The 26,541-nt window shown below is 41.5% G+C and overlaps 2 protein-coding genes and 1 long non-coding RNA gene across 3 annotated transcripts in view; all 3 read left to right on the top strand.

Moving 5' to 3' along the window:
- The window catches only part of insrb (insulin receptor b), an 80,789-nt gene extending 64,279 nt beyond the window's left edge, over positions 1-16,510 (top strand). Inside the window, exons 5-23 of the mRNA XM_030083355.1 lie at positions 3,851-3,990; positions 4,155-4,299; positions 4,384-4,598; positions 5,480-5,606; positions 6,167-6,417; positions 7,255-7,422; positions 7,521-7,719; positions 9,402-9,540; positions 9,976-10,129; positions 10,316-10,464; positions 11,748-11,904; positions 12,151-12,247; positions 12,389-12,456; positions 12,601-12,830; positions 13,496-13,606; positions 13,754-13,916; positions 14,048-14,177; positions 14,278-14,412; positions 15,696-16,510. Of these exons, the coding sequence (XP_029939215.1) occupies positions 3,851-3,990; positions 4,155-4,299; positions 4,384-4,598; positions 5,480-5,606; positions 6,167-6,417; positions 7,255-7,422; positions 7,521-7,719; positions 9,402-9,540; positions 9,976-10,129; positions 10,316-10,464; positions 11,748-11,904; positions 12,151-12,247; positions 12,389-12,456; positions 12,601-12,830; positions 13,496-13,606; positions 13,754-13,916; positions 14,048-14,177; positions 14,278-14,412; positions 15,696-16,050 (3,133 nt within the window). The 3' untranslated portion in view covers positions 16,051-16,510. The remainder of the gene's footprint in view (positions 1-3,850; positions 3,991-4,154; positions 4,300-4,383; positions 4,599-5,479; positions 5,607-6,166; positions 6,418-7,254; positions 7,423-7,520; positions 7,720-9,401; positions 9,541-9,975; positions 10,130-10,315; positions 10,465-11,747; positions 11,905-12,150; positions 12,248-12,388; positions 12,457-12,600; positions 12,831-13,495; positions 13,607-13,753; positions 13,917-14,047; positions 14,178-14,277; positions 14,413-15,695) is intronic.
- Positions 16,511-17,308: 798 nt separating this feature from the next.
- Positions 17,309-23,560, top strand: LOC115381762 (uncharacterized). The gene is made up of 2 exons (XR_003930445.1): positions 17,309-21,301; positions 21,372-23,560. It is a non-coding gene; the product is annotated as an uncharacterized LOC115381762 (long non-coding RNA).
- A 2,306-nt stretch (positions 23,561-25,866) lies between these two features.
- arhgef18b (rho/rac guanine nucleotide exchange factor (GEF) 18b) overlaps positions 25,867-26,541 on the top strand; it is a 44,292-nt gene continuing 43,617 nt past the window's right edge. Inside the window, exon 1 of the mRNA XM_030083354.1 lies at positions 25,867-26,024. The gene's annotated coding sequence lies outside the window, so the exon portion shown is untranslated. The remainder of the gene's footprint in view (positions 26,025-26,541) is intronic.

The raw sequence follows: 26,541 nt of genomic DNA, 5'->3' as shown, positions 1-26,541 counted from the left end.
CGTCAGTCACACACCCCGAGGCATAAAGCAGAATGGCATCCTTTATGTGTGTCTTATTGTTTAGGCGTGTGCCTGCACATAAATGTACAGGACTGTGTGTGCTATCTGAGGGCTAACATTGAGAATATTTTCCAATAATATGATGTCACTAGTTTTTACTGATCAATTAACTCCATGCAAAATAACTCAAATCTGTATTTTAAGTGAGCACATCTGACTTTAAAATCATCTCGGTGCACTTTGAGGGATCTTGGCAGGTCAGCTGATGTTGGTATCAGGGCTCTGTGAGGGCCTAACCATCTGTGGCAGGACGCCTTGTTCTCTCTGCAGCTTAAGACACGTCTTTATGGCTCGATCTGTATGTTTGGGCTCGTTGTCATGCTGCAGAATAAATCTGGAGCCAGTCTAATGCCTCCCTGATGGCACTGCATGGTGAATAAGAAAAACTAATCATCTGAAGTAGCTAAAACATGTGCATGGTTTGTGTGCGTGCTTTTATACACAACACACGTCTGTTGCTGTGTGGGGTTTGCTGCGGTGTTTTGGTTATAGCAGGAACGAGCGTCATCAGAGTGGTTTAGTCTGGCAGAAGCAAGTCACAGAAAGATTCACGCACACGCTAAACAACAGAGAAAGACACACGTGTGCTGTTTCTCTGTCTTATCGAGGAAATTGCATCCACTTACATTCATTTCATCAAGACATAGTATGAACTCAGCAGTATTTAAACTTATGGCCCTGACCTTACCCCTTGACCTACCCCATGACCATAACCTGACCATAAAACATGTCTTCATCTAAAATGTTTGAGTGTCCTTAAAGAAGACCTTTATTTTTACACCCATGGTGACATGAGTCCATATGGATGAGCGTAGGTCAGTTCTATTATATTATCAATCAATCAGTCTTTTTTTTTTTTTACATATAGAGCACTTTTCATATTCATAAAAAAACAAATTACAAAGAAAAACACACACACACACACACACACACACACACACACACACACACACACACACACACACACACACACTCTTCTAAATCCCTTTAACTGTCTTTTGGGGAAGTCTCTAATATTTGCACTATTTTGTGGTGAAAATTAATTGTTGCATAGAAACCACTCATTGTTTTCAACAGTCGCTGTGTATAATAATAATGATGTATAACTACCATTTCTTGTAAAGTTTTGCAATAGATTTCCCTCCGTGTCTTCTGTTTTCACTCGCTTCCCCGTTTGCTGGTCACTGAGGTCTGGAGGAGTTTGCTCATCCTTCATTGACGCTGTGACAGTACAGTAGTACAGCTGTGTGTAATGCTTGGCCCGGTTTTGTCTGAGCCGAAACCAAACCCAAGTGTCAACTGTGGCATCTTCTCTCGATGGTTCTAGCAGACCCCGGCGCTGGAGTCATGGAGTTCAGCCGGGCAGACGAGCACTGTCGCTTTAAGAGCTGCCCTTGGACCCAGCCTGTCTGCCTGTGTGTCTGTGTTTTTCAGTACAACGGCCCAAAACATTGTCTCTTTCTACACTGCAACTAGAGCGTTACTTTTCAGGAACTGAATATATGATTTTCCATGTGGGAGAAAAAGAGGCATAAAATATGCTTGATTTTTTTTTTTTTTTTACTAGTCACTGTTGTCTCAGAGGCTTCAGCGCAGCATGTTTCCACTTGCTCAGAAGTCATACAGGGTATACAATGGTTGGCCCACTGATTGATTTAGCTATTAAGAGCTTGATAACATAAAAACAGGAATGAGAGAGGCATGTAATAGGTTAGCTGCTGTTGGATTTGAATGCCAGAAATCAGATGAATGAGGACCGAAACAAAGCCCCCGGGAGTGTGTTTTTGTTGCTATGGTAAATGGCTTGTTGGCCTGGCTGCTCGGAAGGCAAAACTAGGGGCACTGTTTTAATAATTGTATGTATTTGGGTTTGCACACACATGTGGGTGTGTTCATGCTTGTGTGTGTGTTTCCTGGAGTGGGGGATTATAATAAGAGTTGCATAAACAAAGAATTAAAGCAGGGTGAGCTTACAAATGGCAGTTCGTGCAGACCTTGCGTGGTCCCCACAGTGAACAACAGCATCCTTTGTTAGCTTTTCCCTGTGCACAGGCGAGGCTTTAGACAGGTGCCTGTTGGGCTTCTGTTTGATGTTACTGTCAGTTCCCTTTGGATTGGTTTTAAAGTTTGATCTAGATAGTAACAGATCTCTACAAATCTATAAGTTTCATCCTACTGCCATCATCAGACCCCATCAGAAAACTGACCCAACTTTATATGTTCTCCCCAAATCTGTCATCAGTGCTGCTTTGAGATACATGTTGAGGATTTCTTAACATCCACTGAAAACACATTCTGTGGACCTTAGTGGTTCAGGATGTCAGGGCTGAGTGTCAGTTAAAGGGAGGGATTATGTTCTTTTTGGAGGCCTTCATGAAACAAAGTGCTCATTTTAGAATGAGGTGTTGGTTCTCTTTCTGCATGTGGCGTGGGCCCATTTGCTGGCCAGACAAAGCTTGCCTTTTGTGAATGAATTCTCTGAAAGGCATTATCAAGACCTCATCTCTCGGCATATGTGTGTGAGTGTGTGATTACGTGCAAAAGCACATGTTTGCAGGGAGAGGACGTCACTTAGAGGACTGAGGGGATAAAACAGAGGAATGCCTGTTCAGAACTGCAGCTGGTGTTTCAGGCATGTTGTTTCTGTTGTCTGTGATTGTGCACTCAGTGTGAGTGTGCATTTGTGCATGCATGGCTGTTGCATGAGCAACAACAGTGATTGAAACAGAGGACGAGAAAGGTCTCCTGTGTTTCTTAAAGAAAAAAGATCAATGACGCACAGATGCTGATGAGAGGTTGTATAATCTCATTTTACTCCTAAAAGTCTCCAAGAAATCCCAGAAATTGATTTATTATGGGAATAATCCAGTTGACCTGATGAGAGACAACTCTCAAATTTACCTTCAAATGCATCAGAATTTCCAGTGAATTGGAAACCTGTTTAATGGCTTGAAGTTTTCAAAGATCAGATTGAGAGAGTGTGTATCTGTTGCAGCTTTTAGTAATGCTGTGGTGAAGGTTGCTTAGCTTATTGCTATCAAAACAGAATTATCATGTGCACCATTATGAGTAGAAGTTCATTTTTCTCAAGAGATGTCTTCATCAGTTATTTTACGCCACCTCCAATAAGGTCAAACTGGGCTTTATATGGATCCTTAACTGAAATTAATTAGACCCCCCTCCCCCCCAGAGTCTGCTGTTTAAGCACAAACATTTTTTTTTTTCTAGAAGATTAGAGAAAGGCTGTTTTTAATTAGCATATTTATTTGATGTGATTCAATTACAAGACCACCATAATACAAAAGTACAAGAAAAACCACATTACTGAATCAAAAATGAAGCCAGGAAACAGCCCACACTATAAAATAGGAATAAATCTCAGAACTAATGTGTATCAGCGAAGTTCCACTGAACAGATTCTGCCTTGTTAGAAATTGCCATGTCATCCCCTGGTCTCAGCCCACGCCACACCAGGATGTCACAGAGCATTCCTGACTCACACCATCCAGTCTCTGTCCGTTTTATTTCTGATAACCGCACACAGAGGCATGTGTGGCATTTTCCTCTTTTCCTTGCACAAAAACGTGTTTGTTTGCTTTCACTTGAAGACATTCCTCTCTGGTACGTCCCGGCTCTCAGCTTGTTATGGCTGTGACATCTGTTAGTTCCGACACACACACACACACACACACACACACACACACACACACACACACACACACACACACTCCACTCCCTCACTATTATGTAGATATTAAAGTTTTTTGTGTGTGTGTTTGTGCCTCTGCAGGTTGATGTGCTCGCCGTGTGCTGGCCTCTGTCCTAAACTCTGTGTGGGGAATAAGATGATCGACTCGGTCACTTCAGCCCAGGCTATGAGGGGCTGCACCGTTCTTCAGGGCAACATGATCATCAAGATTCGAGGAGGAAGTAAGTACCTGCCGTCCCGCACAGGCTTCAGTTCTGTGTTCCCTTCGTCCCCCATCACTTTAGTTTTTTGTTTTCTGAGTTCATGAGCAGTTTTTGCATCTTCTCTCTGCGCGCTGTCATTGCTTAGTGACTGTTTTTATGACCTACTGTCTCTCGGCTTGCAGATAACATAGCGGCTGAGTTGGAGGCCAGTTTGGGTCAGATTGAGGAGATCACCGGATACCTGACTGTTCGCAGAGCTTACGCCCTGGTCTCCCTCTCCTTCCTTCGTAAACTCCGCATAATCCGCGGAGAACATCTTGAGGCAGAGTCAGTTTTCTCTTCTCTTCTATTCTCTTCTCTCCTCATGTTATAATTAATATTAATTTCTGATTCACCTCCTTCTTCTTGCAGCACCTATGCTTTCTACGCGCTGGACAACCAGAACCTGCGTGAACTGTGGGACTGGTCGAAGCACAACCTGACCATCCAGCGTGGCCGCATGTTCTTCCACTACAACTCCAAACTTTGCATGTCTGAGATTAGAAAGATGGAAGAGATAACAGGAACCAAGGAGCGCAACCAAAAGAATGACATCGCTGTCCGCAACAACGGGGACCAAGCCTCCTGTACGACCCCCTAACTGTTTACAAAATGTTTAACAAAGAGATGTTTGCGTATCTGTAATAACCCATGACACACTACATTAACCCACCAGAAGAAAACTATTTACTGTAGGTTATAAAAACAGATATTCGCTGATGGTTAGTGTTAGTCGCTTTGACGACATTTACCTATTTCACACACTGTTGACACAAAATCATCGTAGCTTAAAGGTATAATTTACGATTTTCTCGAAAAAGTCGAAGCCAAACGTCCGTTACTCGCTTTTTGAAAAACGCACATGCGCCAGACCATCCTACCTGCTCTGCTGCTCCTATGAGCGCGCTTGACGGCGTTACGCAAGCATTTCTCCAGCGTGATTGACATGTTGGAGGACCAATAGTTGACACTCGCATCACGCCATTCATTGGCTAAAACATCGTCCGTTATACCTTTAAGTAATTTAGGAATGGTCTTAAAAATGACTTTAAAAACTTTCTGAAGTGTCACAGTCAGAATCTTACAACATTTATTTTAGAATGAATGAAACCTTAAGCTTCATGCAGGGAAGAATGAATGAATTCCAACATTTTACTAGAGGTGAACATACTTTTCAAATATATTGGTAATGTCCACCATTACCTCGATGCCTTGCTTTTTATTTGATCATTTAACAGATTTTATGTGACTTATTAGTGTTTTATTGCAAGTGGGTTATCGGTAATCTGAAGGACAGCACATGTAAACCTGCAGTCTTTCATTTTTTTCAACTGTAGGATTGGTTTTGTTTTGCTTTTATCTATATGGAAAAATATTGTATCATGTTAAGTTTGTGCAGATTTACTGCAGATGCATTTAAGCCTTTCTCCAGAGATATTGACTGAGCGTCACCTGTTTTACTTTTCAGGTGAGACGAAGCTGCTGAAATTCACCACAATTAAAACCTCATCCAATATGATCATCCTGAAGTGGGAGGCTTTTTGGCCCTCAGACTTTAGAGACCTGCTGGGATTCATGGTTCTCTACAAAGAAGCGTAAGTAAATTGTGCAATTTTCATGCAAGCAGTGATTCACTGGGTTTATTTCATTCAACCATCATAATGTAATCAATCAGTGAGATACAAGAACATCATAAAAACACAGCAGAGTGTGTGTTGATGCCACTGGAACTTGTGAGTATCAGGTTGACAGGTTTATTAAGCCAGGTTAGATAAATCTACCAGTCTGACACTTTCAGCTAATTCTCACACCCACATAGAGCACAAATAGCAACAGATCATTCCTAAAGCCAGCCAAGTCTTTGTGCTGCACAGAATCATCTTTAAAGTCTTAACACTACCCTCTTATAGGCTCAAAAGCACTAACGTTTTGGCTTGTGTTAGTTTCGAACCAGAGTACTGTCTCCAGTCGAAATGGAAATGTCAGCTTAGCAGATGAGGACATTTATGTATGTTAGTTTCTTGCTTTAGTCTTTGAGCTATATGAGCTTTTTTTCCAAACTTTTCTGTTTCATTTGTTTCTGTTGATCCATGTTGGCTTTGTTTATGTTAGTATGTTTTTGTTTTTTAAATAAATTCTCCTTTCTCTGTGACAGGCCATTTAAAAATGTGACAGAGTTCGATGGGCAGGATGCCTGCGGCTCTAACAGCTGGGCGATTGCTGATGTGGATCCACCGGATCGTTCCACTGACGGCAAGAAGGCAGAAGACCCGGGGCACCTGATCCGGCCATTGAAGCCCTGGACCCAGTATGCCATCATGGTCAAAACCCAGCTGTCCTCGTCCGACGAGCACCAAGTGCACGGAGCCAAGAGCGAGATCATTTACGTCCGCACCAATGCTTCCAGTGAGTTACACCACAACAAACACCTGTCAGGAAAATGTGGATTCAGCGATTGTCAACTTTTTGGATTTGATTTAGTCTGTTTACAACTTTTTGGAGTTTTTGTATGACTTTTTTGGGAAATTTGAAGTATTGTATGAAATATTCAGCAAGTTTTTTTCTTCAAATAGAATAGAAATGTTTTATTTAGCTTGTTTATCAGTGAAATTACATGCAATATAATATAGCTATTACTTAATATATAATATATTAGAATGATAAATAGCAATGTATGACTTCTGTATTCCTTGTGTTCAAAGCAATAATGTACATGATGAAAACAACAGTAGTAGAAAACAACATTCACTCGCGTGAAAAATCTGCTGAAACTTACTGATATACTGTAAACAGTGTATAGTTTTGTTTGCAGTGTGTTACCATTCCCAAAGCATAGTTGTGTTATGTTCAGGAACTGCAAATATGCAAAAATACAATCCTATTGTTACAAACCATTTGAATATATTCATGTATATGCAATTCAGTGTTTCAACTTACGTTTCCTCCTCTGAATTACTTTCACCATTCTTTTTGGCTTGTCGACCACAAGAATGCAGTGTTAATTTGATTCCTTCCTTCTGCAGTCAGCTTCAGCAAAACCCAGTTTCAGTCAAATCAGAGAGTCTGAATTTGCAGTAATATCAATATTTTCTTTGACATGTTGGGAGCATTTTTTACTTTTTTTTTTTTGCCGTAGAACTTTTTGGCTGCTTTGCCACATGAGTGTCTTTTAAGAGACTGTGGTGGGAAAATGGTTCTGAACCCAGTAACTGTTATCTCACTGTCTCCATCTGCTTCCCTCAGAGCCCTCTGTGCCTCTGGACCCCATTTCCTCCTCCAACTCCTCCTCCCAGATAATCCTGAAGTGGAAGCCTCCCTCCAGTCCCAATGGCAACATAACCCACTACCGGGTCATCTGTCGCAAGCAGCGCGAGGACAGCGACCTGTATAAGTTCGACTACTGCCTCCAAGGTGCACAATTACCCCACTTAAACAAGTCCCACTTTTCTCCTCACTGCTGTTCTTCAGGCTTTTTTTTTTTTCTAACGCTGGGTTTTTCTCCTGCTCAGGGATGAAGCTGCCGTCTCGCACCCCAACCCATCTAGATAGTGAGGACGAGCAGAAGTGGAACCACACAGACGAGCCCACCTCGGGGGGCGGGTGCTGCGCCTGTCCCAAGACGGACAGCCAGCTAAAGAAGGAGCAGGAGGAGATTGAGTACCGGAAGACCTTTGAGAACTACCTCCACAACGAAGTCTTTGAGACCAGGTACACATCGTGAGATTAAACTATACGATCAAAGTACATTCAGTCATCGTATATCAACTCCCATTTCAGCAGTAGAAGTAGTTGCATTTGAGCACAATAGGAATGCATTTGTTGGTTTATTTGTTCATTCTTTTATTGATTGATTCATTGATTGATCCTCTTTAACTGGTGATCATTTGATTGTAACGTGTGTCATGCGGTGTTCACTGAAGTAATGTTGCTCTGATAAAAAAAACAAAAAAAAAACAAACAAACTGAATGTTGTTTTCTCTCTTTGGGTAGCGTTTACTCACTTAATGCTAAATGACCTGCTGATAGAGTTCCAAAGAAGGAGTCACGGCTTTATCTCTTCATCCCAGCAGTTTGTTTTCAGATGTTTCGCATTGGTCTGTTTGCACCTCGTCAAAATCATGTAACTCCACCTCAAACCGACACAGGAGCTCGGCCTTGAATTCACAAATACTTTATCAAAAATTAAACAGCCATAGAAGTTTTTGAATGATTTCAGAAACTTCTTTGTTAGCATCTGTACAATATATACAGTCCTCTTTCTGTTGATCTCACACACTGAATCCTCAAGCATAAATTTAGTGAATATTGTTTCTTATTCAATAAACTTTTACACTTAAAAAATTCAGGGCAATTCTCATCACATCAAATCCACACTAAGTCTCAAAACAGCTCTGTGCCAACTGTCTCCTCCATCTGTGTGTATGGGGATGATTCAGAGCCTTGTTTTTGTACTGGGCACCACTGTGGGGGGGCTGAGGGTAGGAGGCGCAGAGTGTCTGGGCTCTGGTGCCCCTACCTTCTCCCCTGACAGACACAAACACCCACAGTCTCTCCCTCCTCTTCCTGAGGAGAGTGATTACTGTGCCCATTATCATTCATGCCAGTCAGGGGTGCAGTCATGCAGACTGCGATTTGGACACGCACTAACTCAACGTCTCACTCGCACACATTCGCTGCAGCTGCATTTCGAGCCCTCTGAATGGGCCAAGGTCACTTCCATACACTCAAGAGCCCAAAGAATTCCTCATCCTTTCTTATTCCATCACTCGAGGGTGTGCATAGGCTTAGTTTTTTTAATTCTACCCGAGTAACTGTAAGTTCTGCATTAACACAGTCCTACACTGCCTGGTTCAGTGAAGGACAAGCTTCGCTGTAGTAACTTCTTGAGATAAAGTACATTTCTCAAGAACACTTCTTGCTAACATATTTTTTTTCTTTTTTTGAACACAGAACATCTCCTGTCTCTTTTATACTCCCTTCATCTCACAAAAAAAAAAAAATTGCACTTGAGAGCTTTTCTTTAATCTCAACCTGAAGGTCTCTGTGGTTTGGCTACTGTAGTGACCTCTGAGTGAAGTGGACCTTGAACTCTGGCACCACCATGTGTTGAGGGTGGGTGGTGCCTCATGCAGTGGAAGAGGTGGTTTTACTGGATAAATGCGATGCCGGCCGACGGGTTTTAGACCATCAGTTATGGCAAGAGCATCCATATCTCCACTAAAGTCTTCCACACATCTGCAAAGGCTTATCAAGCGTGACTGACTCTATCATCACTTTCCTTCAACATATTTATTTTCCCTTCAGTTGCTGAGAAATCATTTGTTGCTCGTACAGAATTCTCAAACTCCATTTTTTGCTCACTGAACTAACTTGTTGCTTTGTCTCTGCAGGCCTTCTCGTCGGCGCCGCTCGTTGGGAGTTGCTAACGGCACCCAGACTCCTTTCTTCCTCACCACAATCCCAGATCTGCCGTTTGGATCCACCACTGCATCCCCAAATGACGAAGATGAGGACCAAGAGGGATATAAGGTCTGAAATATTCTACGATGTTTACCATACAAGTTTTTTTTTCCCATCTAATTACTCTTATGTAGAAAAACTTGCAGGTTATTTGTCTATAAGTATGAGTAGGACGTTTTGTGAAATAAGCAAAATTCAATAGATTCTCATTAAAACTCACTCAGATTAGTGTAACCTGATTGAACCTGATGTAATTTTTTTATTTAAATCATAATGCATTTTTTTCCACTGACTATTACTTTTTGCTTTACATCGATTTAATTGTCACTCCCTAGTTTACTTGTGTCCTTTTTAAAACATGATGTTTTCATAAGAGTACGCAAAGATCCGATTACCACTTAAAGGTGTTGAACCTTAGACGTCAAATTACTGAAATTAAGACTCAGATCGATTTTTTTTTTTCCCAATGTAACTGACGACGCTGCTTCTTTGTCTTCTGCTCAGGTGGAGCTGAAGGTGTTTTCTAAGGAGTCAACAGTTATCTCCAACCTGTACCACTTTACCAGCTATAAGATAGAGATCATGGCCTGTAACCATCCCACCGATTTCAAACGGTGCAGCATGGCAACTTATGTCAGTGCTCGAACTATGCCAGAGGGTAAGAACATATATACGCCTTTTTCCTCTGAACTCTATAGCATTGCTCATTCTGTGCATAGATTTCACAGTTGCACTTTCAAACACTCTGAATCTCAGTTTGTATTTGTAGGTGATAAAACTGGCGCCACAAAGACAAGAAATGATGTGCATATCTATGGATTTTGTGTTTTTCTGTTATCTACAGAAAAAGCTGACGACATCCCAGGTCCTGTGACCCATGAGATAGTGATAGCAGAGCCTCCTTATGTTTTGATCAAGTGGAATGCTCCTCAGTCCCCTAATGGCCTCATCATCCTGTACGAGGTCTTCTACAAGAGGGTTGGCGATTCAGAGGTCAGTATGAACGATTGATAAACTGCTACAGAGAGGGCATCAATACAGGCTGCTATCCAGGGAGGGAGGGAGGGATGTGAAATCCAAAAAGGTAATTGAGACAAAAAGCTAGCAGAGATTACATTGATATACTCTGTAGAGGAAGAAAAAAGCATGAGGGTTAGAAGGTGCACAAGGAATACAAGAAGAACAAAGAGTGATTATATCGGATCTGGGGAGAGCAGGAAAGGTTTCCTGTATGCACTCAATTTCTGTCTGTTCCTTATGCACCGACGAACAAAGGAAATATTTGTTTACAGCCTCCTGATGCTTCCTTTGTGTGTGTGTTGACGTTTTCTATTACGTGTGCTTGCATATTAAAATTTTATACAGTGTTTGTGTGTCTGAGTGTGTGTGTGACACTGTGTACGTGTGCGTGCGTGCGTGCACTTAAGCTTTTGTTGTTGTTTATTTGCTGTAAGTGTGCAAATTTATCTCTCATTGCTATTCATTGCTGCACTGCCTGACCTTAGGAGCCAGTAGCAGCTCTGTTACCATAGTGACAGAGGCAGGAAGGAAGACTCGAATGCAGTGGCTGGGACGGACTCAGACGACATCTGCACTGCACTGAAAACACACACCGCTAACTAACACCCTGCAGCCCAAACAGAACACTCTGGATTTATTTAAAGTGAAGTTTAGATTATGTTCAGGTTAAAATGAAATATTGTGCAGGAATTCAACAGTCATTCCAGATTTCAAATTGCAGACAGCTGACTTTTGTGTAGGTCTCCTTTAATAAGTGGGTAATATCCATCCGTCCATGACTATTACTCTGACTGATTCCTGACAAGTCTGAAAGGGCTCTTCTGTCACAATGCTCTCTCTCTCTCTCTCTCTCTCTCTCTCTCTCTCTCTCTCTCTCTCTCTCTCTCTCTCTCTCTCTCTCTCTCATTTTATAAGGGTGTCCTTAATCATTCTACTTTTATACACTTTCACAGTTATGCTCACATAACACATATTTTAAATAAATAGTTACATTAAATCTTGTTCTCTGAACACAGAAGAGGTGATAATACAAAAATTACACTGACTCCCTGTGACTTGGTCTTTTTTACTTGTTAAAGTTTGTGATTATTGTGTGAGTTTTTTAATCCACTCTTTGAGACCATCACATTGAAGTGGGTATGTTTTTGTAGTGGGTTTTTTTTTTTTTTTTTTTTTTTTTTTTTGGGTCAAAGTTTGAAAAACATTCCTCTATTCCTTCATTCTGAAGTGCATTTTGTTTTTTTCATCATATTCAGGTTCACACTGTGTGCGTGTCACGGCCAGCTTACCTGAAGTCAGGCGGCGCAAAGCTTTCACTTGTGCATCCCGGGAACTACAGCGTGCGGGTCCGAGCCACCTCCTTGGCAGGAAACGGCTCTTTTACTGGAACCACTTACTTCGTCATGCCGAACCGTAAGGCTCACCTATCTCTGCTCACTGCAATTTTTCGTGATTCTGATTGTTCATAAACTGTATTAACGTTGTTCTCATTGGATTTATTTTGGTCAGATTAGGCTAGATGTGTAACAGCAATCAAAACGAAGCCTTAAACTTTTCTTTTCCTTCGTTTGTAATTAATCCAAGCCTGATGTGGTTCTTCATTATGTCCAACATGCTTTTGCATGCAGCCGTCCTGAAGTAAACTTTTATTTTTTGCAGCTGATCCTGGTTTGGTTTGGATCGTGCTTGGTCCGGTGATCTTCTTCATCCTGTTGTTGGTCGTGGGAGGTGGAATCTTTGTGGTACTTAAGAAAAGGTAGGATGAGAATGATCCGACATGCTGATCAGAAGGTGTATTGTGACATTAAAGGAAGATGATGAAGCCTTTTTAGTATATTGACCATATAAATTCCCATCTTACTTCTGTCGTGTCTTAGAAGCTCTGTTTGTTTTGTAGGCATACTGAAGGTCCGCTAGGAGATCTCATCACTTCACCAAACCCTGAATATTTCAGCGCCAATGACAGTAAGAGCAGTGTCATGACATATTCTTCACACTCAAAGTACAACCTGCTTACGGTTCTGTGTTCTTCAGTAAAAGATTGAAACACATGTTGAATCATAGCAGGTTCTCTCACCTAATACGATCAATTCTGTGTTTCCTGTGTAGTGTATGTTCCCGACGAGTGGGAGGTTCCCCGGGAGAAGATCAATCTCCTCAGAGAGCTCGGCCAGGGCTCGTTCGGCATGGTGTACGAGGGAATTGCCAAGGACATCGTCAAAGGAGACCCCGAGACGCGTGTCGCCGTCAAGACGGTCAACGAGTGTGCCAGCCTGCGAGAGAGGATTGAGTTCCTGAACGAGGCCTCTGTCATGAAGGCTTTCAGCTGTCACCATGTGGTACAACACGTTTCCTTAAGTCTCACAGAGAACAGCCCAGTTCAGTCAGAGCATGTTAGAACTTTTAGTTCTCTCATCCAAAGCATCTTGAACAATTATATATCACAGAATCGTAGCGTGTTGGTTTGATGCTGCCTTATTGACAAACACGCCTATAAGACACACACTCAGTAAGCAGCTATAGCTAATCTCACTGTTTTATTACATGATCATGAGCTGTGTATAATTTATGACGTGGTGTTTTCAAGTGGTGAAATTATGTTGCAATGTTGAAGAGATTATTTTCTGAAAGATGTAGATAACATCTATGCCACTCACAACAGATTATCATCGTCATAAGTTACCTGCTGTGTATCAAGTGAAATATGGACATTAAGTATGTTACGGTAATCATGAGGAAGTGGCACGGTGGCGTAGTGGTTACCAGTCATGCTTCAAAGAAAAAATATTCCCAGTGTGAGTCTGGGCTTGCATGAATTTATATTTGTACTCTGATTTCCTCCCTCTGTCCAGAAACAGGTGTATGAATGTCAGTTTTTGTGATGGTCTGTAAGTGGGAGGTTTCAGTGGATTAAGTAGCAAATAAAATCGTTATGTGAATGATAGTGGATTGAAGTACTGGACGATGAAGTTTAATGTGAACGTTGCCTTTTGTTTGTTTTTAGGTTCGTCTGCTTGGTGTAGTGTCCAAAGGTCAGCCCACACTGGTAGTGATGGAGCTGATGACCCACGGCGACCTGAAGAGCTACCTGCGGAGTCTCCGGCCAGACTCTGAGGTGTGCAGTCCTTTTTTTTTTGGTGAAGCATTTTCACTCCAGTGGAAAGTTTCCTCTTGTGCTTCCAACACATCTCACCTGGTTGAATAGTTTACCGAAAGTTCTTTCGAATGGCAGCGCTTCTTAAAACCTCCTTTTTACTTCCAGAACAACCCGTCAGGCTGTCCACCACCTACCCTGAAGGACATGCTCCAGATGGCTGCAGAAATTGCAGATGGAATGGCCTACCTCAACGCCAAAAAGTTTGTCCATAGAGATTTGGCAGCCAGAAACTGCATGGTGGCCGAGGACTTCACCGTCAAGATCGGAGGTACAGGCGTTTGTGTTTGATTTCCGTGTTTGTCACTTTGCATTTCTAACTCAGCCTCTATCAGGTATTAAGTGTTTTGGTTTCTGAAGTAAAAGCATCCCTTCCCCTCTCTTTGCGTCCGTCTCTCTTAGACTTCGGTATGACTCGAGACATCTACGAGACTGACTATTACCGTAAAGGAGGGAAGGGCCTGCTGCCCGTCAGATGGATGGCTCCGGAGTCGCTGAAGGATGGAGTCTTCACTGCCCACTCTGACTGCTGGTCAGTTCAGTCTCGGCGCCGGCTTTGCTCTGCTTGTGGACGTCACCATACTGTTTGAACATTTGAACATATTTGCTCGTGTCTGTGTGTGTGTCTGCAGGTCATTTGGCGTTGTGCTGTGGGAGATCAGCACTCTGGCAGAGCAGCCTTACCAGGGTTTATCCAACGAGCAGGTTCTTAAGTTCGTGATGGATGGAGGGTACCTGGACCGACCAGAGAACTGCCCCGAGAGGATGTGAGTGGAAGCACGAGCGTTTGGATGAACTCATACCTATACTGAGTCTTGTGTTGGTCTATCAATAAGTTTTTTATGTCATAAATAGTCATTGTCTGTGCTCCAAACAAAATAGCTGCTTGTTTACTCTAAAAGTCTAAAAGTCTTGCATTCATACAGTTTTTTAGTAGCTTTGGACTAGATATAAGGTTCAAACACTCACGTTAGAAGCTCTTCTGTTACAAACCAATAAGTGATGTGCTGAGAAGAATCCTGTTGAGTCTTTGGCTCATGTTGTTTCCGTAGTTCAGTTGAACCCCAGCAGAGTTTGTTTGGTTGTTGCAGATTTTGTTTACTCGCTGGTGCGCTTCAGAATCTGAAAATAAGTTACGTCTTCAGATAGAGATCCTGAGCATTTACTCTCTTTAATTGAACCAGTCCACGTGCCATCGGCCTAAAGCGGAGGGAACACTGTCTTTTTTTTATTCGCTTTTGTTTTATTCTGTGGTCTTGTGGAGGCTCACTAATTATTCCTAATTTGCCACTGTTCTGGCTATCGGTGATTTCCAGGTTTGTTGTATTTTAACGTCCACTGGCATTGAATTAGCCTTTTTTCTTAATCGTTTTTCTTACTTAAACTTTTTTTTTTCCTCAACCCTGTTATGGCTGAAATTCCATTCTGATTCCATCCTGGATTTATTTATATTTTATGACTGTAGTTTTGTCAGTTGAGCAGTGAGTAGAAGCTTCTGCCCCTTTTTATCCACAGAAAATTGAATTTCAAATTTTGATTTGAAATTCATTCATTCGATGACTGTTTTTGTCACTAGTGAGAAGGTCATGTTACAAACATGACATTGTGGTGGAGTTTTTGGGACTACACTAAATTGTTTTTTTTGCCAGTTTTACTATTTTGGCAGCGAGAGAAGCAAATCCATTTGACAGCAAGCTCAAAATAAAGACTAAACGCTGTGTATTTGTAACATTGAGTAGAGACGGTAGATTATTTTACTGGTGGTTCCCACCACCTTAATGAGCCATAACAATAACACACATTGGAAAATGTTCGTGTAATTGAATATTTTCCAAAACAGCAGCGGGGTGAATCTCTGGTGGATGGTAGCAGCCGTCCTGCAGGAAACCATAATGACTAGTACTCTTCTCTTCTTTCTGATTTGTTTTTCTCTGGTTGTCCGGTTCTCATGATGATTTATTGTCATGAAAAGTATGCATGCCAAATCCTGTCGGCGACATCAGGACAGGAGTATATTTAAGGCTTTTATGTGCTTTCCCCCCTCGTCCAGGCACAACCTCATGCAGATGTGCTGGCAGTACAATCCCAAAATGCGGCCGATGTTCCACGAGATCATCGAGATGCTACGGGAGGATCTACACCCTTCTTTCCAGGAGGTCTCTTTCTTCTACAGCGAGGAAAACAAAGTCCCCGAGACAGAGGAGTTTGACCTGGACCTGGACAACATGGAAAGTATCCCCCTGGACCCATCTTCATACTCCCAGAGAGAGGAGAGCTTAGGCAGGGACAGCGGGCCCTCGGTGGCCCTGAGGGGGAACTACGAGGAGCATGTTCCCTACACACACATGAACGGTGGCAAGAAAAATGGAAGAATCTTATCATTGCCCAGATCGAGCCCTTCCTAACATTTCCTGTTTCCCTAAAGAACTTGTTAAATCCTGTCCCCTTCTTTTCCCATCCCCCCCTTCTTACAGTCCACTTTTTCTGTATCGTTCGTGTTTCTTCTCATCATTTTCTGATGATTTTTTCTTATTCTCGGAGAAGCCCTTCAAAAAAAAAAAAAAAAAGAAAGGAAAAAAAAAGACAGATCTCAGGACTTTTTGTTTCTCTTCCTCACAGCTGCCGAGCACAGGCAGGCAAGTGATGCAAACATGGTGTAACTCTTTTTTAACTTGCTCCTTAACACATCAGACTTTAAATTATCAGAATACCTGTCTTTTGTTTTTCACTATTGCCACGTTTCCAGGACTCCCAGTGACGGAAACAGAAAAAGAAAAGAAAAAAAAAAAAACTGTGAACACAACAAACCTTAGACAACCAAGAAGGCTGCTCATGCTTAAACCTCCTCAAGACTCGTCCCTTCTCTCCTCCTACAGATCAGCATTTCCACATTTTCTGTGCTTTTTTTCTCCAAGCAAAATCTTTTTACTCAGATAGTGGCCTTTTTATATGTGGCCTATAAACAAAGAGAAGTGTCTATCAGCGCTTACACTAATTTCATTTTGAACAATGACTTAATCAGTGGGATGACTTGCAAAGACTTGATCGTAGAACAAACATCTATTCCTAGAGGATTTTTTTGTTGTTGTCGTTTTGTTTTTCTTTTTTGTTTTGGTTCTGCAGAATTCCAAAATATACACAGATTCATCGGGTGTTTGGTGAATAGTTTTAATTTATTTGCTTTATACTCTATTTTTCTCTTTTCTTTTTTTTTTCTTGTTGTTTTATTTCTGTGTCCTCACTATATGGCTGAAGGATATTTAAACAGTTAAGAATTAGACAAAAGAGTTCCTCAGACTGACCAATAGCTGCTGCTTTGATATATTTTAGTGGGTATAGAAATATATAAAAATATATGTAATATATATAATATATATGGAATATTGGTATTCCTCTACCAATGTTTTATATATAATATATGACATTGATGTTTTTGTAAATAGTTCATATTTGTAATATTTTTCATCAGAAGCTTTGCTAGTATTTTTTTTTTTTTTTGTGAGGGTTTTTTTTTTTTCTTTTTTTTTGTGGGGGGATTATTTTCTTATTTTTATAACCCCAGAAATCACACTAATCTACCATCAGTGCTCTCTGTGTCTTAGGCCTCTAGCCTCCCTCCAGTAAATTCACTGCAAAAATGTGTTTTTTTTTTTTTTGTTTTTTTTTTTGTGGACAGACATTTTTTTCTGCTGAGAGTGATCAACGTCACTACAGCTACGAGTAAAAAAAAACACACATACACACACACACAGACACACAAATAAAAACAGTATATCCAACAACAAAAAAAGCTTTATAAATGGGGATCGAGGTCTTTCTAGGTCAAAATGCACCTGATGTATATTTGTCTGTTTGTCTGCTTTCAGTCTCTGGTCGGGATGCTCTGAAGTTGGGGTCTGCATGTGTCCGTCATGGCAGGTTTATTACATGTTCGGTGTGTTTTTCATATGCTGGACGTCCGTCTCTCTTCACCGTTGTTGGAGAGTGTGCCGCTTCTGTCAGCTTAGCAGAAACAGCTTCTTGGTTGATCTGGTGCTGCAGGGATCGTGGCAGGGTGTGAATAAATAACAAATCTCATACAGAGGCAGACGGATGGAGATCTTTTTGTTGGCCCGGCCTTGTGTATGTCTCAGTTCAGGGTCCCCGTCTGATGGAAGGATGGATTGAATGCACACTCTCACTGCAGCCTGTCGTCGCTCTGTTGGGTTTGCTCTGCACCACACACACTACTACTATTACTATTACTACTACGACTGCACTCTCACCCTCCTCAGGCTGACTGAGGCTTCCCATTGGCTGCTGAAATCACTGCTCAAAATTAGCCTGGTGGAAATTTCCACGTGTTGTGGCGGGTGGGCCAGAGAGAAATATGGAAAGTTCCAGCTCTTTTCAGAGTCGACAGCAGGTAAAGAGGAGGGGGGCGGTTGGTCTCTGTCTGCCCCCGAGCCTCTCCCTGTCCTTCAGTGTATCTGTGAGAGCAAGATGAACTTTGAGTTGATTGTTAATTATGTTATTTTCTCTACTATCACATGCAGTTAAGCAGTCAGGACACAGTGTGCCACAGCTTGTTCACTCAGGGCTGACATTCCAGGATTTCTCTGGAACTCTTCGTTCCCTCATGCTCCTGTTTTCGCCTGCCTGCCGGCAGAGCTGATATCGTCCCGATACTTACCACACTGAGAAAAAAATTGTTTTTTTTTTTTGTATGTTTTTAGAGATCCAGTGTCAGACAGATCCGGTATATTGAGTAATTTCCTCACAATGAAATTTGTTGCATTTTCTCACGTCTGTCCCTTCTGCTGCGAGTCAGAAGCATTCCAGTCAGCTGTACTCTCACACAGAGCTACCAGAAGACTGGGCGTCCTCCACGCAGACCAGTCTGACCTTTTGCTCAGAGCCCAAAGGCCATCAGTGTTCCACAGCAGCTATAGTCAGCGAGGTCTCCTTCCACTTCAGTCAGTCAGTCAGCTTGCCAGTGCAGACCAACACCTTTTTTTCTCAATGCTTTTATTTTGGGGAACTTGGGTTGGACCAGTGTGATTGCCAATCAAACAGAAAAGCATTCAGCACTTATATAAAAGCCAAAGTTTTGGCAGCTTACTGTCAATAACAAGAATCCACATAATCAAGTCAGAGAAAGCAGAGAAGCTGCCTCCACATGTTACCAGTGCCTTCTCAAACCCAGAGCCACTTCCAGGCTAATTACATTGGCTAGAATAACACAATAACACACAGCCCGCCGTGCTGTCTCTGTATCAGCTCACATGCCAACGAAGAGGCAAAGAAATCTGAGCTACATCTACTTTCTGTGTGTGCAGAATTTGGGGCAGGTTTTTTTTTTTTCCTTCTCCTGGTAGATATGTTCTGTAGCTTGTGGCCGGTGTCAGTTTTGGACTCCACTGTTCATCCAGTGCTTTAGTGGTGACACTGTGGATTTGCCAGCAGAGTCTGTGCTGTTGGTTCTCAGAAGCATCTGAAGTTATGATCTAGATTTTAGCAAACGATCCTGATTAGTTACAGTCTTCGTTTTTTTGTACTTTGTAAATTATCTGTGGCATACTTTGGAAAAAAAATATATGGGGAAAAAAAAACAAATGCCTGTTAGTAGTGTGTACATGACAGAAAAATACTGAAGGTGAGTTGTGTCCCAAATCCACTCTGTGTCCCTAAATCTACCCTCATGATCTGTAAGCTATCAATCTAGTTGTTAGTTCATTTGTTTTTTAATCATGGAAAAAAAAAAAAAAACACCAGATGCCTAGAAGAGACTAGTCAGGATTAGTCGGTAGTTTGGGAGCGGGACGCATCTCACCTTCGCCCTCGGTTGCTTTCTTGTGGTGGTGTTCACACGCATATGCAATTTTCAATTAAGATGGTGCCCATGCATTTGAAATACCAGATATTTATTTTAATATGATCAGTGTCATTGTGTAGAAGAACACGGTTAGCTTTGTGGTTGAGCATTTTTGAGGTTTTATGAGAGCGGAGCTGTGTATAAAGGCCTAGTTTGCTGTTGTGCAGATGGAGCGGCGGTGAGCAGCAGGAGTGCTCGTTTTAGTAAGTTAGTTACTTAGTTAGCAGTTGTTGTTATCTTTGTTTGGCCAGAGTCTACCTCAGTGCATATGGACGAATCAGTCTAAAGAGCCTAAGTCATCCCCATCACTTAGTCACTATCCCATAATTTCAGATATCACTTTATTGCACATTACCTACATAGCTGGTGACTTCCTCCCCTCTCCTGCCATACTGATTGGAACCCACACCTCCTGGTTTTCGTACTTTTCTCTCCTTGCATCGGAGGGGGGGACTCTTGTAGACTTTGACAATATGTGAATATTTCAGAAGCAGATTTCATCGGTTTTCTATCCAGATGCTTCAACTTTGCATGTAATTGATGAATATCAATGGGGAGCTTAGAAGCAATATTTCAACTCATACCCTTTCAAAATCAGCCTTTTGGACAGTCTCCTTTAAATTATCAATACAGTTCATGTAACTATTCATGAGAGCCCCCCCCCCCCCCCCCCCCCCAGGGCTCTGGAAGAAGCTGTGTAGCTTTATTGTATGTTTCCTTACACCAACCCTCCTTTTCTGTACGGAGCAGTGGCTCTACTGATATCTGGAGATGTAGCATTATATCATGAGTTGAAATTCTTGTGACTTGATGCATATCTGTGATCGCCTACATGCAGCCACAGCTTGGTCATGGACCTCCTGCTCAGACCACATCCAGACCACACTGGAGCCCGGAGGAGGTGGAGGCTCCTCGTCTTCATCAGTCTGCTTGTACTCAAAACAGTTAATGTTCAAGTCACGTGTCTCCTTCAGTCGTCGTCTGTTTGCCTGTGTTAATTTTTGTTTGTTTTTTTTTTAATGTATATTTTTTCTACTGTGAATATCAAGAGAGATGACCTTTATTTTCAACGTTGACGCCATGCATTGGGTCTGTCGTGGCTGATCGGGATGCAGATGTCTGGACTGGTTCAAAAGTTTTAAAGAGGAGGATCTTTCCTCCCACCCCCTCTGCAAAGGAAAAAAAAAATAAGCTGGACTGGGACAATCCTGTGTGCCATAAGAACTATATACTGACATGAAAACTAGATTGTAATTTTTTGTCTCAGGGAGGCGGCCTGATGCTTGGTGGTTGGAGGATGAAGAGGAGGAGGAGAAAGAAGAGAAACCTATCTTTTATCCACTCTGACTGAAGTTCTCAGCGTGTTTGTATAAAGCAAAATGGAGATGATGAGGGGCACGTTTTCACCTACAAAAACCCAATCACCCTCTTCACCAAGTTCTGCCCCTTCAAAGATAATCAAGGAGTCCTCCTGTCGCTTTCTCTCGCTTACTGGTTTGGACTTGGTGTGGTTTGGACTGCCCTCTAGTGGTGTGATGGGAGCGTTGCAGGTCAGGGGTGGCAAAGCAGACAGGGCCCCGACCCATAGTGCCTTGCTCAGACTAACAGCCCCCCCCCCTCCCCCCCGGTCCTCTGCCCCTGACTGTCCTGTTTCCACAAATCATTGAGTTGACAACGCATGAATTATGTTGTTTTATTATTCAGTTTTCTCTAGAGTTGTAACTGCAGTGCAACAATCTGACTGCTTATTGACAAAATACTGTAATTTGGACTGGAAGTATTTGTACTATATATATATATATGTATATATATATATATATATATATATATATATATATATATATATATATATATATATATATATATATATAGTCTGTACTCTGCTAAGACCTGGCTTGCTGTGTGCATGAAAAATTAAATATCTATACCGGTGGATATCTTTATGATTTGATTTGATGCATATCGAGTTCGCTTCTCCTCTATTTATGACAGTGATGCCCCAAAGCACATGCAAAAAAGAGAGAACGTTTTTAAGTAATTATTAACGAGTGTTTGCATTGCACTTTGGGATTTCCCATTGAGATGCATTCATTTGTTGCTATTTTTGTTAAGAAGATGAACTGATGATTATAAGCTCTTTACTGTACATAGCAGATTTTGATTTTGTTGGGCCCCTAAAAAAAAAACGAAAGCACTTGATTGTAGGGAAGCTTTGTTGAACTCTTGTTGGACGGAGCATGCTCATAATGCAACACAGGGTGAGAACAAAGCATTGTATGTACTATGGTTTTGTTTCAAAGAAAAAAAGTATTACATTTAGAGATGTTGATTTTTTTCCTTTTTTTTTTTGTTTGTTTTTTTAGCCAAGTAGGGAGTACAAGTACAATTACATTTTCTGACTGTAAAGTTTTACTACTCTTGTACATTATGAATTTGACATTGTTATCAATGTGTATATAACTTTTTCTAAATTTGCAAAGATATTCTTTTTTTCATGACACAACCCACTACACAGAAAGAGCAGAGTTCTGTCTATTAAAGTATTTAGCAAAAGCAGCACAACTCCTGTCTGAGGGCTTAAACCCTGTCGAAACAGTTGGTGGCCTGAACAGTTTTCTCAAACCCACCCTGCTCTTAATCCGATGCATGTTCTGAATGTTGGCTGCAGATGCCACTCATCTGAACCATCCCGCCCAGTCACAGCAGCATGTCAGCCATAAAGCCTTTCTTCTGTCGCAGATGCATCATGGATCACAAATGCTAGTCGTAAAATATTGAATTCTGACAGGATTCGTATGTGTAATTTTCAGATGTTTTTATTTTCATGTGAAAAACTGGACAAGACCACTGCACATCTTCCTAAAGAAGAGAAAACTCGAGTGATAAAATCCTGAATAAGCTAAAACGGATGCTTTTATTGAGCATGTGTCGTCGAGTTCAGACTGTAAAGCTGGAGGTGTTAAAGGGATAGCACAACACTTTGGGACACGTGGTTCATCTAAGAGATACATTAGAAGATAGAAGTGAGTATTGGGCTGCGACAGTTCTCATCCACAATCAAAGTTTACACCTAAATCACCTATATTTAAATCCTCTGGGATGTTTGAATTCTTTAGTCCATGTAAAAACCGACATAAAAAAACCTTTCATATTGGTTAAACTCCAACAGTGTGTCATGGAACCATCTGTCTTTTATTAAAAAGACATGAAAATCCTTCAATCCTTTTGTTTCTCATTCAGCAATGAGCACATGTCCCAAACCACCTGCTGTTCCTTCAAACAGACTGAGTGTACAAATGAAACACCTCGGCTGAGAATGCATTAAGCACCGCTTGTCAGTTTAGTGATGAGCTGTTCACACTTTGTTATACATGAGGCTTTTTAGGTGCGTTGACCCTGTTGGCAAGATAACAAATCGGAGGAAAAAGCAGCCTCTTCGTTACTTTAAAGAGTTGTCTGTCGGTCCAGTGGTCTGCTCCAGTTTATATGATAACACCTTATATTTGTCTCTATCATGTTCCCTGTGCTGTGTGTTGTTTGAAATGGTGGAGTTGAGTCTGTCGTCGTCCTCGGTTGAAGTCCATACCATGACTTTCTTTGTCCGATTGCTGCTCCTCCTCCTCCTCCTCCTCCTCCTCCTCCTCCTCTTCTTCTGTGTCTTCAAGTCTCTCCTCGGTGCACATAGGTGGTCCCCAGAATGCTGTGTGTAGTCTTGCAGGATACCTCTTTATTGTCATTTTATTGCCGATGAATATGCTGATGTATTAATTTTGGGATATGTTGTGTATACATTGTGTTAAAGACGGTGGTGTGTGTGCAGACAGCAGGAGTTTATGTGTGTATGTACAGTCGAACCCTCCGAAAATCTGCAACCCACAGATCGCTTCATCCCTCACACTGGATCCAAATGTGCCATTATCTTTATGTATCACTAATATCAACATGTTGAATACACACACACACACACACACACACACACACACACACACACACACACACACACACACACCCACACACACCCACACACACAGAATTACATGCATATTGTACAGGATCAAAAATGTGCCATGATGAAATGAACGCTTGACAATTTATTTTTTCTATGTTTTCAAAGGAGAGCCAAGTAGTGACATGTAAAGAAAATGTTGCAATGATATGAAAATGAAAATCTTGCTGTGTGTAAATTATTCAATAATTACTGTTTATATTAAAATTATGAATAAAATTATTGGAGAATATGTCTTGTTGCATGTTTTAACTGTGGTCTGAAGCCAGAAAACATTGTATCGTGCCACCATCGCATTTTTCACACAAAATATTTGAAATTTCACAGAAGATCACATAAAAAAAAAAAAGAATAATAGTACTGGGAATTATTTCCACTTGAAACAGCTGAAACATTAATTGAAAAGGCTGAGTGTGAGAGGAGCGGGGGTGTCCTTCACTGAGGGCCTGAGCCCAAGTGCAGAACCCAAACACACAAACTGTGACCTGAATATTTCAGAACTTTCAGAAACAGTTTTCATTATTAGCTGGGAACAGTGAGTGGAGCTTGATCTGGGGATGTGCTGAGCGGTCGAATCTAACCTCCACAGGGTTTGGTTGCAGCGAAGGTATGAAGAAGTGAACGCAGAGTGGAGCTGGTGTCTGGTAAGGATGGCCGCAGACCGGGGGAAATGGTCAGGGAGGTTTGCAAAAATACAGCAAATTGCAAATGCTTGTGTGTCCAGGATCTCGATGGTAGAAGAATCCAAGCTCCGCGTATGAAGCTTGGCTGCTGCAGTCCACTAGCTGTCCTGCACCTGCACGGCTGATTCCACACCTGAAGTCAGAACATAAACACACACACACACACACACACACACAAAGGAGGAAGACTATTAGAGGAGGGTGAAGACTTGGTCGGAGAATATGACACTAAGTAGATATTTCTTAATTTGTAGAAAGAATGACAACTCGTCAGATTTCAGCCTAATTGTATTCGTCATGTTTATGGTTCTTACTTTTTTTGTTTATGAAAAACTCCTAATGAACAGAATAGATTTGAAGTAATTTTCAATTTAACATTCATTGTTTGGAACCAAATTAAAAGTTATAAAGTGAACAGCCAAAAGTGAAGCCGGTGCGACAGTTTCAATCCTCTAGCTGAGGATCTGCCGGCTTCACTCACTTTTCTCAGGTAACAGCCTGTTGCCTTTCTGAATTTCCTCCTCATCTTATCACACATTTTCAGCCGCTGTGTGTGTGTGTGTGTGTGTGTGTGTGTGTGTGTGTGTGTGTGTGTGTGTGTGTGTGTGTGTGTGTGTGTGTGTGGTTTGGGATAATGTGCTCTCTGGAACTAGACTTAAGGCAAGCAAAGGAGATGAATTCAAGAAAGACGATGAAACATCATCTGAGCACTTTGCCTCATGGCGCCTTCACAGGAAAGACAAAGAAAAAAAAAAGATAACATCCACCACAAAGTCAATTCAGCTAAATCGATCTGTAAAGTAATTTTTCATATTGTGAATAAATTGACCCTCCCACCCTGTGAAAGGTGACATGTCGTTCGATAAGATTTAGACTGAAACTGCACAAATGATGTAGATCATACTGTGCGCTCTGTGGATTGGCATCAACTTCTGCATCTGTATTTATTGACGTTGAACTAAATGACGTGTGCTGTTCTGTTTGTTTTTCTCTGTGTTTATGCCACCGATCAGTAAAATAGAAAAACATTTTTAGGTCTCGAACTAGATAATCACTCTGTGGTGGAACCACAGCCAGCTGTGCACTGGCCACACGCTGACGTTCATGACAATAAATATGTTTTTAAGTTTTGCCCTAGTTTATAGAGGGGCTTATTTTTCTCAAGTGAGCACACTGACTTAGCAGTCTCAATAAGACTTTGAATAAAACACGATTCCTCACCCCAATTGTTTGAGGCTGTGGAGAGAAACTAAAAGCTTAAGATCTTTCAAAGCAAAAGAATCCTGGGTAAGTCATGTAACAGTATCACACCGATGCATGCATGCACGTCTGCAGGGAAATCCAGTCAGAGATACAAGACCTCTGCATTTATTTGTGTTTATAGAGTAATGTTTTTACAAAGTCAGAAACCAGTGCTTTGCTGTCAACAGTCCATAGTCTCGTGGAGAGATGCTGCTGTGTTACCAGTGAAAGAGCAAACTGTCACAACATGTTTCGAAGCAGCAGTGATGTGTGAAATTATGTGTGGGCCAGTCAGCTGCACTTCACTGTCAGCTCCACAGAATATAAAAAAGAGGAAGCAGCTTCAGAGCCTGTGGGTGCTGCAGCGTCTACGCTCACACTGAGGACCAAGACCTTTTTACTGTAAACACTGAAACCTGCAGTTCACTTTGTTCTCCTCTCCTTTAAAAAGTCTTGCTTTTTCTTGTTTTGTTTTGTTTTGTTTTGTTTTGTTTTGTTTTGTTGTGTTTTGTTTTATTTTGTTTTATTTTGTTTTGTTTTGTTTTGTTTTTAACAAAGGATTTGGACGCTGCCGCCTGTCATCTGCCACTCACTGTGAGTAAAGTTTTCAGTTGTTATGTAACTTTGGGTCCTGCTCTGTGCATTTTCTCTTCAGATATTTCCACTTGCCCTCACTGTGCCAGTTCTCCGCTTCCCTGTCTGTGGGAAAGTAAGGAAGGTTTTCCACTTAATGTGCAGTGAGCTGGACTTGAGAGTAATCCGTAGTTACACTGGAGCAAATTAAGAAGCTCCACAGTCCGAGGAATCGTCAGGCTGTGTCTCTGAGCTGCAGCACATAGATGAATCGTGTCTTTTCTTGCAGTTATCACTGTTCTGCACAATTTCTGCAACATTTTTTGGAAATGTCACATGATCTTTTGCATTAAAAAAGAAACTCATGTTTGTTGTCCTGTGAGTCATAGCAGGAAAGAAGCTGCATGCATCATCACGGGTTGATTTTATTGCATGTACTTCCTTCTCATTTTCTGTTCAGTGCAGTTTCCTTAAAACCACTTTAACTTTAAAGAAGCCTTTATAGACGTGTTGAATTCAGTTTTGAGAAAAGATTGAA

The sequence above is a fragment of the Salarias fasciatus genome, chromosome 23 (assembly GCF_902148845.1).
Source record: "Salarias fasciatus chromosome 23, fSalaFa1.1, whole genome shotgun sequence".
Taxonomy (NCBI): Eukaryota; Metazoa; Chordata; class Actinopteri; order Blenniiformes; family Blenniidae; genus Salarias; species Salarias fasciatus.
The sequence above is the reverse complement of the archived record's forward strand: the minus strand, read 5'-3'. Positions and strand labels throughout refer to the sequence as shown.